Source organism: Hesperophylax consimilis, chromosome 19, assembly GCF_061612785.1.
Source record: "Hesperophylax consimilis isolate HC1 chromosome 19, BYU_Hcon_1.0, whole genome shotgun sequence".
Taxonomy (NCBI): Eukaryota; Metazoa; Arthropoda; class Insecta; order Trichoptera; family Limnephilidae; genus Hesperophylax; species Hesperophylax consimilis.
Genome location: NC_142854.1, coordinates 20501789 through 20516544, shown reverse-complemented (window position 1 = coordinate 20516544; position 14756 = coordinate 20501789). Strand labels below are relative to the sequence as shown.

The window sequence follows — 14756 nt, the reverse complement described above, 5'->3', positions numbered from 1 at the left end:
TCCGCAGTGTGTAAAGGGGCGGACGTGGTGAGCCAGGCGGGTCGGCGGGAGAACCCCCATTAGTGGCGGAGAGGGCTTGCTCCGTCGTAAGCGGCAGGTGGGGCAGTCATGGCTGATTTTCCTGCTGATGGTACGGAGGCGCAGGATGAAAAAGCTGCACCGGATCTTGGCCACAGTTTTCTCCGTGCTTGGATGGTCCGCCTTTTCGTGGTAGTGGCGGATCAGCAGTCGGGCGTATGGATTGGAGCCATCCAAGATCACGGGGGTCTTCGCCACGCTCGTGCTTCCGGTGAGCTCCCTCAGCCGTGAGCCCATCCGCAAAACGTCATCAGGTCCGAGGAAGGGGGCCAAACTGACGAGACGACTGGTGGCAGGTAGCGCATGGCTGAGACGGATGGTGTGCAGGTCAGTGGAGAAGGCGTCTTCTTGGGACCTTCTCACCCATCTGCGCTCAGCCTCTGTCAGCTCATCTGCTCGTAAGGAGCCTTCAGGAGGTCGGTTTGGGCCCGTCCGACAGCGCCTGATGAAGCGTAGCACCCACGCTGTAGCCCGGATCAGCCGGTGCCATGACGAGAACCTCTCGACCAGAGGTAGGGCCTCTCCGGCTGTGGTGATGTGCCCGACGTAGTGTCGGGGCCGGGTCTCGAGGGTCTGGTCGTCTGGCTTTGTGAGGGTGCGCTCCTTTGGCCAGTCGCTCTCCGGTGTGGTGAGGAAGGCGGGGCCGTTGAACCATCTTCCTTGGAGAGACAGGTCGGGCAGCTCCAAGTCCCGGGTGCCGATGTCGGCCGGGTTCTGCTTGGTGGGGACCCACCTCCAATTGGCTATGGAGGTGAGTTCATCTATCTCGCCCAACCTGTTGGACACGAACGCAGAGTATGTGCGTGGATCGGTGCGTAACCAGCACAGCACTGTGGTCGAGTCCGTCCAGAAGATGGTTGACGCTATCTTCGCTTGGCTCTCCAACCGGATGGTTCTGGCCAATCTAGCCGCCATGAGTGCGGACTGCAGCTCAAGGCGGGGTATGGATAGCGGCTTGAGAGGTGCCACCTTACATTTGCTGGCGATGAAGGTGGCTTTTAGGGTGCCCTGCACTTCCTCCACGAAGTAGGCGACGGCACAGCAAGCTTGCTCCGAGGCGTCGCAGAAGAGGTGCAGGGTCACGCTGCTTGACCTCTGTCGGAGCGACCGTCGTGGGATGGAGACGCTGCTTTCCTGGAGCAGGCTCATCCAGTCCCTCCAGCGTTCAGCGTGCTCCGAGGTGATGTGGTCGTCCCATCCAACGCTCGAACGCCACACGGCTTGCAGTAGGATCTTCGACCGTATGGTGAGGCAGGAGACGAAGCCCACCGGGTCGAAGATCTTCATGACGATGGAGAGGAGCTGCCGCTTTGTAGGCCGTGTGGCTTCCTCTAGACTGGCCGCTTCCAGAAAAGTGTAAATGAAGCGGTCGGTAGATGGGTCCCACACCAGTCCCAGGACCCTCTCGGTCTCGCTGCTCCCGCTGCTGATAGCTACCGTGGAGGTGGCGCGGTCTTCAGGGGGTACATCGGCGATGGCGTCCAGGCTGTTTGAGGCCCAGTTCGTAAGGTGGAACCCTCCCTTTGCAAGGAGGGCCCTTACGTCTCGGACTAGGGCAGCAGCCTCGTCAGGGTTGTCCACTGCGTCCAGGTAATCGTCCATGTAAAACCGTGAACGAATGGCTGCTGCGGCGGCCGGGTACTGGTGCTCGTACTGACCGGCCACCCTGTCCCGCACGTACTGGGCACTGCTGGGCGAGCAGGTAGCCCCAAACATCATGGACGCCAGCTGGTAGGTGTCCGGCTGTTGCCGGTCCGGCGACCTCCACAGGTAAAGTTGCGAAGACTGGTCCTCTTTCCTGATTTGGATCCTCAGGAACATCTCCTGGATGTCGGCGGCGATGGCTATACCGCCTTCCCGGAATCGGAGGATGTTCCCCAGGAGAGAGGACAGCAGGTCAGGGCCAGTGAGCAGTTGGTCGTTAAGTGACGTCCCTCGGCATCGGCTGGCGGCGTCGAATACAACCCTTATCTTCCCTGGCTTGTTCGGGTTGGTGACGGCGAAGTGGGGAAGATACCACTTCCGTGGGGCAGGGAGCGACGCCTCATTGGGGGAGAGGCGTCTGGCGTAGCCTTTGGCGACAAGCTGCGTCATTTTATCATTGTACGCCGCTGCCAGGGTTGCGTCCGCTGCGAGCTTTTTCTCGAGGGACTGGAGCCGCTTCAGCGCACACTGCCGGTTGTCGGGTAGTGTGGCGTCAGGGTGTCTCCACAGGAGGCCAGTTTCCCACCGCCCAGAAGGTAGGGGGCGGGTGGTTTCTGCCATTAATGCCATGGCCTTTGTGTCCATGGCATTGACTCTCGCCGCAGACGTGACGCCGAGGGAGTCGACGGCAAAGTTGGATGTTACCAACTCCCTCAGGCGGGCATCTGCAGCGGTCTCCGACTGGAGGGCCAGTGTGGTAGCTGGCCCGTCATTGCTGAGGCTCGAGCCTCCGTGGGCGATCCACCCCAAAGCGGTCCGTGACACTATTCGAGTAGTGCTATTCTCACGGACCTCTCTTGACACGATAAGGTGGGCATTATCCTGCCCGATCAAGAGTTTTGGGGTGACGCGTCTTCCAGGAACGCGCTGCTCCGGCAGGCTCAGGTCAGCTACTGTGTGGGCGGTGATGGTGAAGGTGGGCTCCAATCCAGCGCCCCGGATCGTCAGCTTCACGCGTTGGGAGCGGGCGTCGGAGGTACACATCCCCTTCGCCCCGTGCAGCCGCAGACTGTGGACTGGGCCGCGTGCGCCGATCTGCGTTGCGGTGTCAGCGTCGATGAGGGTGATGGTGGATCCCTCATCCAGAAGAGCGAACGTTGACACTTCCCCGTCCGTGGGGCCCCGCAACACAACCGGCACTATTTTTAGCAGCACGCGGCTGTCCACTGTCTGGCGTCAAAGGTTTACCTCCGCGACCGTCTCCCGGTGGAGCAGCCGATGATGCGGGTAGCGACACTCACCCACACCACACCACACTGTCTCCTTGCAGTCCCTGGAGTGGTGCGCCTCCAGGCACTTGCGGCACAGATTGTTAGTACGCACTGTCTCCCACCGGAGGGAGAGCGATTTCGCAATGAATTCGCGGCACTCCCGAGTTCTGTGTGGCTCACCGCACTGAGCGCACGCACTTTTCACTTTGTTTTTGTTTATTGTTCTCACTACGGGTGGTGGTGGGCGGTTGGCCTTCCCCTCTGGCGGTGTGGCCACAGCGTTGGCCAGCACGTGCTCCCGGCGCCCTTTGCCGGATCTCAAGGGATCCACCATCCCGCTGACCGGGATCACGCCGGCGACGCCCCTCAGAAATGCTGCCAGCTGGAGGATGGTGGACTGGGTTGTTTGCCCCAGCATCCGCAGCTCCAGCAGCCAGGCCATCCTCAATGTGCATGGCATCTTAGCAGTGATGTCGGCCAGCAGGGCGGGGTTGGTGAGGTAGCCTCCCGTCCTCAAGTCCCGCAGGGAAGCCACCAGGTTCTGGATTGTCCCGGAGAAGTCAGCAATTTCCTCCAAGGTGGCTTCGGCAGACAGGAAGGGCAGCTTCCTCACCTTGTCCAGCATAAGGTTGGCTATCGAACCCGATCCGCCGTACCGCTCCTCCAGGGTCGCAATGATTTCGGGCACGCGGTCCGGGTTCAGTAGGAGCGAGTATACGTTTTCCCTCGCCTTCCCCTTAAGCGCACGCTGCAACCGTATAAGGTTTTCGCTCAGCGTGAGCTTGCAGGTCGAGGTGGATTGCTCGTACTGTGCAATCCAGGCCGGCCATTCGAGGGGGTCGCCTGAGAATATGGGGAGGTCTTTGGCGGTGGACTGCCGGGCAATGAGGGCGGTCATCCGAAGGTCCTCCTCCACTGAGGGACGAGGGCTGTCCTGGGCGCGCGTGGAGCGGATGGCGTCAGCCAGCAGGGTGCTCAGCTGTGCCAGGAACGGGTCGGCGCCTTGTCGGACCCACTCGCTGGTGTGATGGGCAGTCTCATCGGCGGTCGGCTGCGGGGGAAACAGCGGCGAGAAGCTCTGAGATGAGGCGCCAGGGTAACCGGCAGGAGGTGCGCCAGGGTGCTCGCCAGGGTAGGCACCAGGTTGCGCTGCAGCGGGCGCAGCAGGGGGCCCGCCCCCAGGGTAGGCGCCAGGATGCGCAGCAGTGGGCGCAGCAGAGGGCCCGCCAGGGTGCTCGCCATGGTAGGCACCAGGATGTGCGGCAGCGGGCGCAGCAGGGGGTCCGCCAGGGTGCTCGCCAGGGCAGGTGCCAGGATGCGCAGCAGCGGGCGCAGCAGGGGGCCCGCCAGGGTAGGCGGCAGGATGCGCACCAGGGGGCACACCAGGGTAGGCGGCAGGGTGCACACCAGGGGGCGCGCCAGGGTGCTCGCCAGGGCAGGCGCCAGGATGCGCAGCAGCGGGCCCGCCAGGGTAGGCGGCAGGATGCGCACCAGGGGGCACACCAGGGTAGGCGGCAGGGTGCACACCAGGGGGCGCGCCAGGGTGCTCGCCAGGGCAGGCGCCAGGATGCGCACCAGGGGCCGCACCAGGGTAGGCGGCAGGGTGCGCACCAGGGGCCGCACCAGGGTAGGCGGCAGGGTGCGCACCAGGGGCCGCACCAGGGTAGGCGGCAGGGTGCGCACCAGGGGCCGCACCAGGGTAGGCGGCAGGGTGCGCACCAGGGGCCGCACCAGGGGCCGCACCAGGGTAGGCGGCAGGAGGCGCACCAGGGGCCGCACCAGGGTAGGCGGCAGGATGCGCACCAGGGGCCGCACCAGGGTAGGCGGCAGGGTGCGCACCAGGGGCCGCACCAGGGTAGGCGGCAGGGTGCGCACCAGGGGCCGCACCAGGGTAGGCGGCAGGAGGCGCACCAGGGTAGGCGGCAGGGTGCGCACCAGGGGCCGCACCAGGGTAGGCGGCAGGGTGCGCACCAGGGGCCGCACCAGGGTAGGCGGCAGGAGGCGCACCAGGGTAGGCGGCAGGATGCGCACCAGGGGCCGCACCAGGGTAGGCGGCAGGATGCGCACCAGGGTAGGCGGCAGGATGCGCACCAGGGGCCGCACCAGGGTAGGCGGCAGGATGCGCACCAGGGGCCGCACCAGGGTAGGCGCCCAGGTTGGTGCCAGGGGGGTCCGCCCCTGGCAGGTACTGCGTCGCGGTGGGGAGGGCTGCGAGCAGCACAGCGAGCTGCCTGCTCATTGTCCGGTTCGCCTTCCGGAGCTGCCTGACCGTGTCCTCTGTTGTGGTTGAATCCTCCTCTGCATCGGAGGACGGTGCGCTGTCAGGGCCGGCAAAGTGAGTGTCGGTAGGGCTGGCAGCGCGTGGGGCGGCAGGTCCGGCAGGGTCAGGGCCGGCAGGGCCGGCAGGGTGAGGGCTGGCAGGGCCGGCGGGGTGAGGGCCTGTCACCAGCTCCACGTCGGGTTGTGAATCTGGGGTGGAGGCTGAAGCCTCGCGGCCACTCCGCAGGGACGGCATCTTGGGACGTCACTGGAAGGAGTGAAGGCGTGAAGAGGCGATCGCGGCTCGAAGGACCATGTACGGGACGGCACTGTAGTCGCCGGCCGCACAGACGATATAGCGGGAGTGGCCGGCTGGCCGCTTCGACGCCTTGGAAGGGAAGGTCGGGAAAAAGTAGGGAGAATGTTGAAAAAATGGAAAAAATGGGGAAAAATGTGGTAAAAATGGGGAAATTTAGGATAGGGAAAATTGGGGAAAAATGTGGGAAAAGTGGGGATAAATATAGGGAAAAGGGAGAAATGGGGAAAATGGGGGAGAAAGGTATAAGGCAGGGGGAAGGAAGGTAGGGGGGAACCTGCGCCCTGACTAGGGACGCTTCGACTATTGTGAAAATGTTTTCTTCTTGATGAGCACCAGGGAGCCGGGAGAAAGAAGAAGGCCAGGTTGCAGTGAAGGTCCAGGGCAGGAGAGGCTTGAAGAAGGCAGTCAGGGCAGTCCAGGAGAGATGTTGATGGTCCGATCGTTGCTGGCTCTCTGCCGAATTGCACAAGTTGTCCGCCTTTTAAAGGACCAACGGGCCTAGCTCTCCCTTTGTTAGCGACAAATTCCGAGAATTATTTTTGGGTTCCCGGAATTTGTCACAGGAGAGAGCGCCGTTGTTGCGTAACTTGGAAGGGGACGATTTTGACTAGGTCCTGACTGTTCTTCAAACCACTTTGCCCGTGTCATTTTTATTCAATTATATTTTGTGAGTTTGCACATATTACAGAGAGAAAATATTTTTTACAAGGCAGCTTTGCACAATATTTAATTTGTGCAAATTTACATATTAAAGAGAGAAACATATATTTAAAAGGGGAAGATTTGCACAATATTCAATTTTGTGCAAACGGCAAGTTTTGTAAAGGAAACTGCGTTTGCACAATTTCAAAATTTCATGCAAATCTTCCATGTTTTGTACAGATGATAGGTATTTAATTTATAAGAGGGTGTTGGGGGGTCAAGCCTTTGTTTTTTTGTCTATAATGATGACTGCTTGACCCCGTGGTTTTATTTATTAATCAGCAGATAAGATTTATAGTTTTACACAAGTGCAGATAAGATTACAGATTTTTATAGAGAGAATTTTGTTGCCTAAATTCGAATATGCGCAGAGGTGAGTTTGTAAAGGAACTGCCTCTGCGTAAATTCAGATTTATTAAAATTAATTTAAGTCGGTGGAGGTACGTCCGGTACACTATCTATTTTATTATTTAGCAGATTATGTAGAAACAACAGGTCTCACCGTCTTTTTTGTAAAGTTAACATATTATTTGTAGTTTTGTTGTATTTCTTGAGTAAATGTTTCGAAAATTTATTCTGTATACTTTCTACTAAATCTATGTATTCCATATTGTGGATTCTATATTGTGGAAGCATACTCCAGTGGACTTCTGACCAATGAACAAAACAACATTTTCAGAGTCTTAGCACTTTTGAAAACTTTGCATATTCTTAATAAGAAACCTAGCATTCTGTAGGATTTTGAAATAATGTGTTCAATGTGCTTGTCAAAAATTAATTTGCTATCTAAGTAAACACCTAGATCTTTACACGTAGACATAGGTTGTAAAGGTTTGTTCTTCAAGTTGTATGGATAGATGATTTTCTTTTTATTTCTAGTAAATGTAATCGAGTGACACTTAGATATGTTTAAGGACAATAAATTTGATTCACAATATACGCACAAATTATCAAGATCGCTTTGCAATTCCATACAATCGGGTAAACACTGTATAGCTTTATAAATTTTCATGTCATCCGCGTATAAAACAAAGTTACTATTTTTAAAGCATACGTAAATGTCATTTATATAAATTATTATTACTTTGAGATATAATATGGTTTACACGGTGTTATGAAATGGAGTCCAGATGTGTGATTGAATTTTTGGGTTATTACGCATTGTTGCGCTTCGTCCGTCTTTAGTCAACATTTGAACAGTGTTACGGATGCTAGAATCTGATTGTTATGTGTGTCTCGTATTGCAGCCGCGGCTGCTTTAAACGACGCTTGTGAAATCGAGGCCCAATGCACGGCCAAACTGAATGGTACCACCTGCATCGACCAGCAGTGTCGGTGCCAGTGGGGCGCTCACCTCGCCGAGGGCTCTTGCTTCCTATCCAAATACTCCGGACAGAAGTGCATCAAAGACCAGGTAATAATCTGTTTACATAAAATCATGTCTATATCAATTTGGGAGGCGGTTTTCAATTCTGTTCAATTTATTATTTCAGAAACATTAGAAAATTGTTCAGTTACAAAATAACTAACCATCACGCTGTTTCATCGCAGGAGTAGGTAGAGAGAACAGACTGCCAAGCAACTCGATCTTGACACACACTCTTTGCCTCATTCACAGATTCTGTTATTCTGACTTTTGACATGGCAAGTGATTTGATCGTGCCATGTCTTCCTCAGACGTCCCCAACGTCTTCTACGATTCACATTCACGTCATATTTTCTTCATTCATTTGCTCTACATGCCCAAACAATCTAAGCATCCCTTTCTTAATCTTACTTATTACGCTTACATCCGCCTTGTATTCTTACTCTACTCCGTTTTGGACTGCTAGCTTTGCTTCTTTGGACAATTATATAAATATAAAAAGTAGGTTTCAACTGTACAAGTAGTAACAGAGCTTACTTAAAGGCAGCTTCGTTGATACTAAATATGTTGATATCCGAATTGATTCCGTTCAACAGCAAGATTGTTCTCCCCATCAAGTTAGTCCTGCAGGCTGGGAGATGGAATAGTCTATGTTGTCGGTGATGAAGATAACCATCGGGAACAAGACTCTACATGTCTGCCTAGTTTTGAAACCATCCATGAATCAGTCTGAAGAAATGTGAAGCAGCAATGTGTACACACGTCTCGCGTCTCTCAGCGAACACATACGGTGTAAACCATAGTGCGAGCAATAAAACTTGTAAAAGTAAAATAAATAAACGGGCAGCGCTCAAAGTGATCAAAAATGGTGCAGTGCAAAAAATGCAAAAAATATCTCGCTAAAGACAGTGAAACAAGTAAGTGCAACGTCTGTAGTGGAACATTTCATAAATTATGTATAAATTCAAACAACACCACTGTCGGTAAGGAATTTATTTGCGAAATATGTGAAACACAACGATCGATAAACGTGAACGCAGGTGATAACGCAGCCGTGAACATACGAGCCGAGGGCAGCGGGTCACAAGGTTCAAACCAAGAAAATATCCCAGAAATGAAGAATATTCTAAATGAAATAAATCAAAAAATTAGCATTATGTACAGTATGAAAAAAGATATGGAGACCCTCACACAGTCTACTGAATTTCTATCCAAAAAATACGACGAGCTAATATCGCTACACTTGGAATTGGGTAAAAAACTAAAAGAAAACGAAAACAAACTTAATGAAGTTATAAACAAAAATACATACCTAGAAAAATGTAACAAAGCACTGGAATATAGGATTCAAGAGATTGAACAAGCAGAAAAAAACTGTAATATTGAATTGTTTGGTCTGGAAATGAAAAAAAATGAAAACATTGAAATACCCATTCAAAAAATTGCGGAAAAACTAAACACCAATTGCGACAACATTGAAAAAATTTGGAGACTTCCGAATAGAACAGACTCCAAACCGGCTAATGTAATAGTGAAGTTCTTACGTCAAAAATACCGAGACGAGTGGTTACAAAAAAAGAAAATCATACTGACAAACAATGATATATACAAAAATGGAAAGAATGGCCGAATTTACATCAACGAAAATCTCACTAAAGAAAAAAAAGACCTCCTGTACATCACAAAACAAAAAATGAAAACAAAATTTAAATATATATGGGTTCAAAATGCAAAAATATTAGTAAGAAGTGAAGGTGAAGGCAAAATCATCCACATCAAAAATGAGAGTGATATAAACAGATATATACAATAAAATAAAAACACCTTTTGACCCGGAACACTTATTTTATCAGTTATAAATTCACGTCATGGAAGATTCAACACTATTTCAAACTCATAAATTTATAAAATGCTATAATTTGGATAGCTGGATAAATGATACAAAGATCAAAATGAGGTTTGTGGCTATTCACCTAAATATAAGATCACTAAAAAAGAATTTTAATTCATTTATTGCACAAATTAATGACGTTCTGCAGTTTATTGACGTAATCTTTCTAACGGAAATAAATACTAAAAACGAAACAATATCTATGTTCAATATTCCAAACTTCATCGCGATTGCAAATACTCGAGAAAAAAGAAGAGGAGGAGGACTTATCATGTACTTAAAAAACCATCATACTTTTAAAGAAACAAACAATTCTTTTAAAAGCTGCGAGACAATCTGCGGGGAAATAACCACTGTTTGTCAAGATATCATAAACATCCTTGCAGTTTATCGTCCGCCGAGCAGCAACAAGAATATATATCTGAAGGAACTAAAGCAAATATTACAAATGACCTCATCTGATTCAAATTACTTGTACTGTGGTGACATTAACTTGAACTTATTGGATACCAAAAATAGTGTAATTACAGAATATCAAAATCTACTCAGTGAAAATGGTTTAGAAAGTGTAATATTAGATGTGACCCGGGATGAAATATTAAACGGTAAAAATGTTTATTCATGTATCGACCATATTGCAATACGTAACCGTTGTAACACTGTATTTTCATGTATTGTAACTAACAAAATATCCGACCATTATATAACAGGAGTAGCAATCGGGAAAGAGGTACTTACAAAGGATTTAAATAAAAAAAGGGAAATCATTGATAGTAAAATGGTATATTCTAAATTAAAACTAGTAAATTGGGGAAAACTATTACAAACTGAATGTCCCTCAGAACTGTACTATAGTTTGAAAAATAAATTTGATAATATTTATTCGTCCTCGAAGAAAGAAATATCATTTGTAAATAATCTTAGGCACAGCAATCCGTGGGTTACTGAAGAAATCAAGAACATGATTAAAAAAAGAGATTATCTTTACCGAAAATGTAAGAATAGCCCAAATAACCCGGTATTTCGTTTGGAATATACTAGACATAGAAACAAAACAAACAAACATATTAATATTACTAAAAACGCATTCCACAAAAATGTAATAAATAGCTTAAACGGAAACCCGAGGAAACTCTGGGACGAAATAAACAAACTAATAGGAAAACCTAAACAAAATTTAGATAAAATAATCCTTCAACATATGGGAAATCAAGGAGACACAAAATTTTTATGCGATAAATTTGCTACAACATTCGTAAATGAAATAAAAGACATTAGACACAATTGTACTACAAAATTTTTAGATCGTAACATGTATACAACTCCTGCTATTATGTCAATGAGATTTAGACCTGTAACAGAAAAAGATATAAAAAAAATAATTAATGATATGGATGTTAAAAAGTCAGAAGGCAACGACCAAATAAGAATTAAAGACCTGAAGTTAATTGCTGATAATATAATTCCAGTCCTTACTAAATTAATTAACCTTTGTGTAAATAAAAGCATCATGCCTGACGAACTTAAAACATCCATCATCAGACCTATTTATAAATCAGGAAATCACAAAGATTTCACAAACTATCGACCAATTGCGATTCTCTCGTGTATTGATAAAATTATTGAAAGAGCTATTTTTAACCAAATACAATTTTTTATAGAAAAAAACAGAATCATAAATCCCATACAGTACGGATTTCAAAAAGAAAAAAGTACTACACAATTACTTTCTAATTTCACTGACCACATAAATTGTCATTTAAATGAAAAATATTACGTTGGAATAATTTTTATAGATTTTAAAAAGGCCTTTGACACATTGGACCATCAAACATTACTAAAGGCAATTTAAGAATGTGGTATTAGAGGTCCTTTAAATAAAATGTTTAAAAATTATCTGTTAAATAGAAAAATTAAAGTTAAAATTGACGGAATTTACAGTGATGAAATGTTAACAGACACTGGAGTAGCAACAGGGTCGATATCGGGACCTACGTGTTATTTAATGCAAGTAAACAGTTTACCTAACGTAATAAAACGTTGTAAATGTTACATGTTTGCAGATGATACTTGCATCATATGTGCTGACAGAAATCTACAAAAAATTGAGGAATTTTTACAAACAGACCTAAATAACATAATTAAATGGTCCCACGACAATGGAATTATTATTAACGCAAAAAAAACAAAATATATGCTTATACACTCTCCATATGCAAGTTGTCAGGATAAAGAACTGCATATAAAAAGTCATTCATACGATTGTTTTCACACAAAAAACCAATCTCTGCCATGTAAATGCCCAAACATAGAAAAAGTTTACCAATATACATACCTTGGTCTTACAATAGATGTCAATTTTAACTGGTCAAATCACATTGAAAATGTATGTAATAGATTAAGATCCATATTAGGGAAATTTTATCACCTAAAAAACTTTGTCAATAAAAATATATTATACTGTATATATAATGCATTAGCGGAATCAATTATAGGATACGGAGTAAATAGTTACGGATTAACGTATAAAACGTACTTAAATAAAATAGAACAATTACAAATCCGTTTCCTAAAATTGATATCGGGCAAAAAAAAAATACAATTATGTGTAGGCGATTATAAAAAAATGTTTTCTTTGTGTAATGTGCTCTCTATACATAGTAGGATAGATTACCAACTAACGCTAGATGAATTCTGGAACACAGAATTCAAAAAACCTGTAAACCATAACTACCCTACTAGGCATAGAGAAGCACAAATGTTTATTATTAAAATATCGCAAAATGTATACGGAGATAGAACAAAAAGACATAAAATTCCGGAATTGTTTAACTCATTACCAGAAGATATTAAAAATGAGACATGTCATTCAAAAATAAAAACGAAAATTAGATCGTTCTACCTCCGTCAAACATAAAAACAATTAATATTGTGGTACCAAGATATCAAGTTGAAATTAAATATATTGCTATAAGCTAATAAATAGAAAAAGTGAGAGATTTCTTACAATTAAACTGATTGATCAGTTTTGTAAGATCTAAGTAAGAGAAAATAATGTACAAATAAAAAAAAACTGAATAAACACATATAAAAAAAAAAAAAAAAAACATATCCCCGTAGATGGTTAATTCGGAGCATACCCAAAAGAAAATCAGTAGAACAGAGGAACGACTAGTAGCCATCCTCGCTTGTGTAGAGAAATCTTAGGAATTTCTTCTGAACTCTCTTCAATATGAGGATATACTTTGCCTGGTGCGGACTCAAAATTACCGACCCGCTTTAAAGTTTACTTATTACTAAGGAATTGAGGTTATGGGTACTGCCATAGGTACTACTGTACAACACCTCTGCCATAGGTCACCTCAATTGGCAAGCTTCCGGTGAGTTAGCAGGGGAACCTGGGTTCATGGAGTGATGTTTGTCCAGGTGTTGACGGCGGATGTTCCGGTCTACCAGCTGCGTGACAGGCGGGATCGGGAGAGGCCGGAGACCCTTTGACCTCTCCAGCAGGAATCTCTCGACCCATCCCCTTGCACCTCAGTCGGAGGGATGGATTCGTTCATCCATCACTCCTGGATATATTGACCCACAAATTCCTACCCACCCCTCACACCTTTTTCCTTCCCAGAACTTCCTCTACTTACTGTCCTTAAAAATGCCCTCCGTTTAGCATGCCCAAAGATAACAAGCCATGAAGGAAATTATTTTCCTTAAGGCTACCTATGTAGAGGATCTATTTGAATTTCACTTTTGTTTCTGAATGAATGAATGAATGCAAATCTTGGAAGTGGAAATTTTCCGACATCCGATCGAGCTGAAACTCGTCAGATAGACTCGTTGTCAATGACAATGCATTCTGTCAACTTTTGGTGGCAATCACGCAAATATACGCATTTCTCTGAAATTAAATGTCCTTACAGCAGTTAATATACAAAATAAATGTCAGTCCTACCCAATCAGGATTTGGTTCAATTATTAGCGCGGTTGACTACAGTGACAAGAGTCAGTGTAGGAGACAGTCCCTGTGGTTGAAAGTTCAATCTTTAGTAAAACCAAAAAAAATTATTTGCTATTTTTTAAATATTTTTTACAGCTTGATTTTTTATTTAATTGTAAAAACAATATATAACCTGTTCCAGACGGGAGTTAACTAATAACTTAACGGAGATGCTTGTTCCTGGTCATCAATTCTCGACGAAGTCATTCCACTCGAACAACGAGTTGTTTTACGCACTCCTTGTTCGACACACTCCTTGTTCGACGCACTCCTTCTTCGACGCACTCCTTCTTCGACGCACTCCTTGTTCGAGTGGAATAGCTTTTGACGTTTGGCGTATCTATCTACCTTCCACGAGACCGAGACCGATTGGAGAATCGATACCTTGCAACTGTGTACATAATAAACATGCGTTACATTCGCTGTTTTTATCTTTGCAGGAGTGTCTTACAGAAGCCAACGAAGCAGGCCAGTGCAAGGAAGGAATTTGCACTTGCAAAGGCTGTGCTGCTTATTCTGACGATGGTGCAATGTCATCCATCAAAACTAGCGCTTTCCTCATCGCGGCGCTCTTGGCCGTGTCAACATTAGCGCAGCAGGCTGCTTATTGGTTGTGATTAGTCATTTAGGTCCAAGATTATAATGTCCCGCTAAAAAAAGTCAATCTTCTGTATTGTCGCATGCCGATATCGATAATTGCACGATTCTATCGGGAAGAATTCCTGCATCGACCAATCAAATTAATGTTAAAACCAAGAATTTTATTTTAGACTTTTAGATAAAATTATAACTTTCCGATACGGTTGCCGATAAAGAAATACCAATCTGCTGTTTTATAAAATGCCTATAATATCTTAAGATGACTTCTGGCATGATTCTATGGAGAAGAATTATAGCACTGATCGATCTATCAAATGTCTTCTATAAATGACATTCTTCAGTCTTTCAGGCACAAAATTATATGGTTGCCAGTAAAAAAATACCTGCTGAAATCCCAATCTGCTGTTTTAAAACAAACCGATATCTTTAGATGCACTAACCATCTCCGAGAGAACTGAACAATTAAAAAATTCAATAATTTTTAAGTTTTTCGGAATAACTTTATTGAGTAAAACCTCAAATTGTAATATTTAAATATTGAAGACAATATTAGTGATTTTTAAACGAAAATCTGAAACAGAAAAATCAGAAAAGGAAACGGTCACATCTGGGACTCGAACCCAGGACCC

At 46.3% G+C, this 14756-nt stretch overlaps 1 protein-coding gene across 1 annotated transcript in view; it reads left to right on the top strand.

The window, feature by feature from the left end:
- Nucleotides 1-14321, top strand: part of LOC149414970 (prion-like-(Q/N-rich) domain-bearing protein 25) — a 75455-nt gene extending 61134 nt beyond the window's left edge. Inside the window, exons 7-8 of the mRNA XM_089643580.1 lie at nucleotides 7521-7687; nucleotides 13968-14321. Coding sequence (XP_089499706.1) covers nucleotides 7521-7687; nucleotides 13968-14144 — 344 coding nt within the window. The 3' untranslated portion in view covers nucleotides 14145-14321. The remainder of the gene's footprint in view (nucleotides 1-7520; nucleotides 7688-13967) is intronic.
- Nucleotides 14322-14756: the final 435 nt, after the last annotated feature.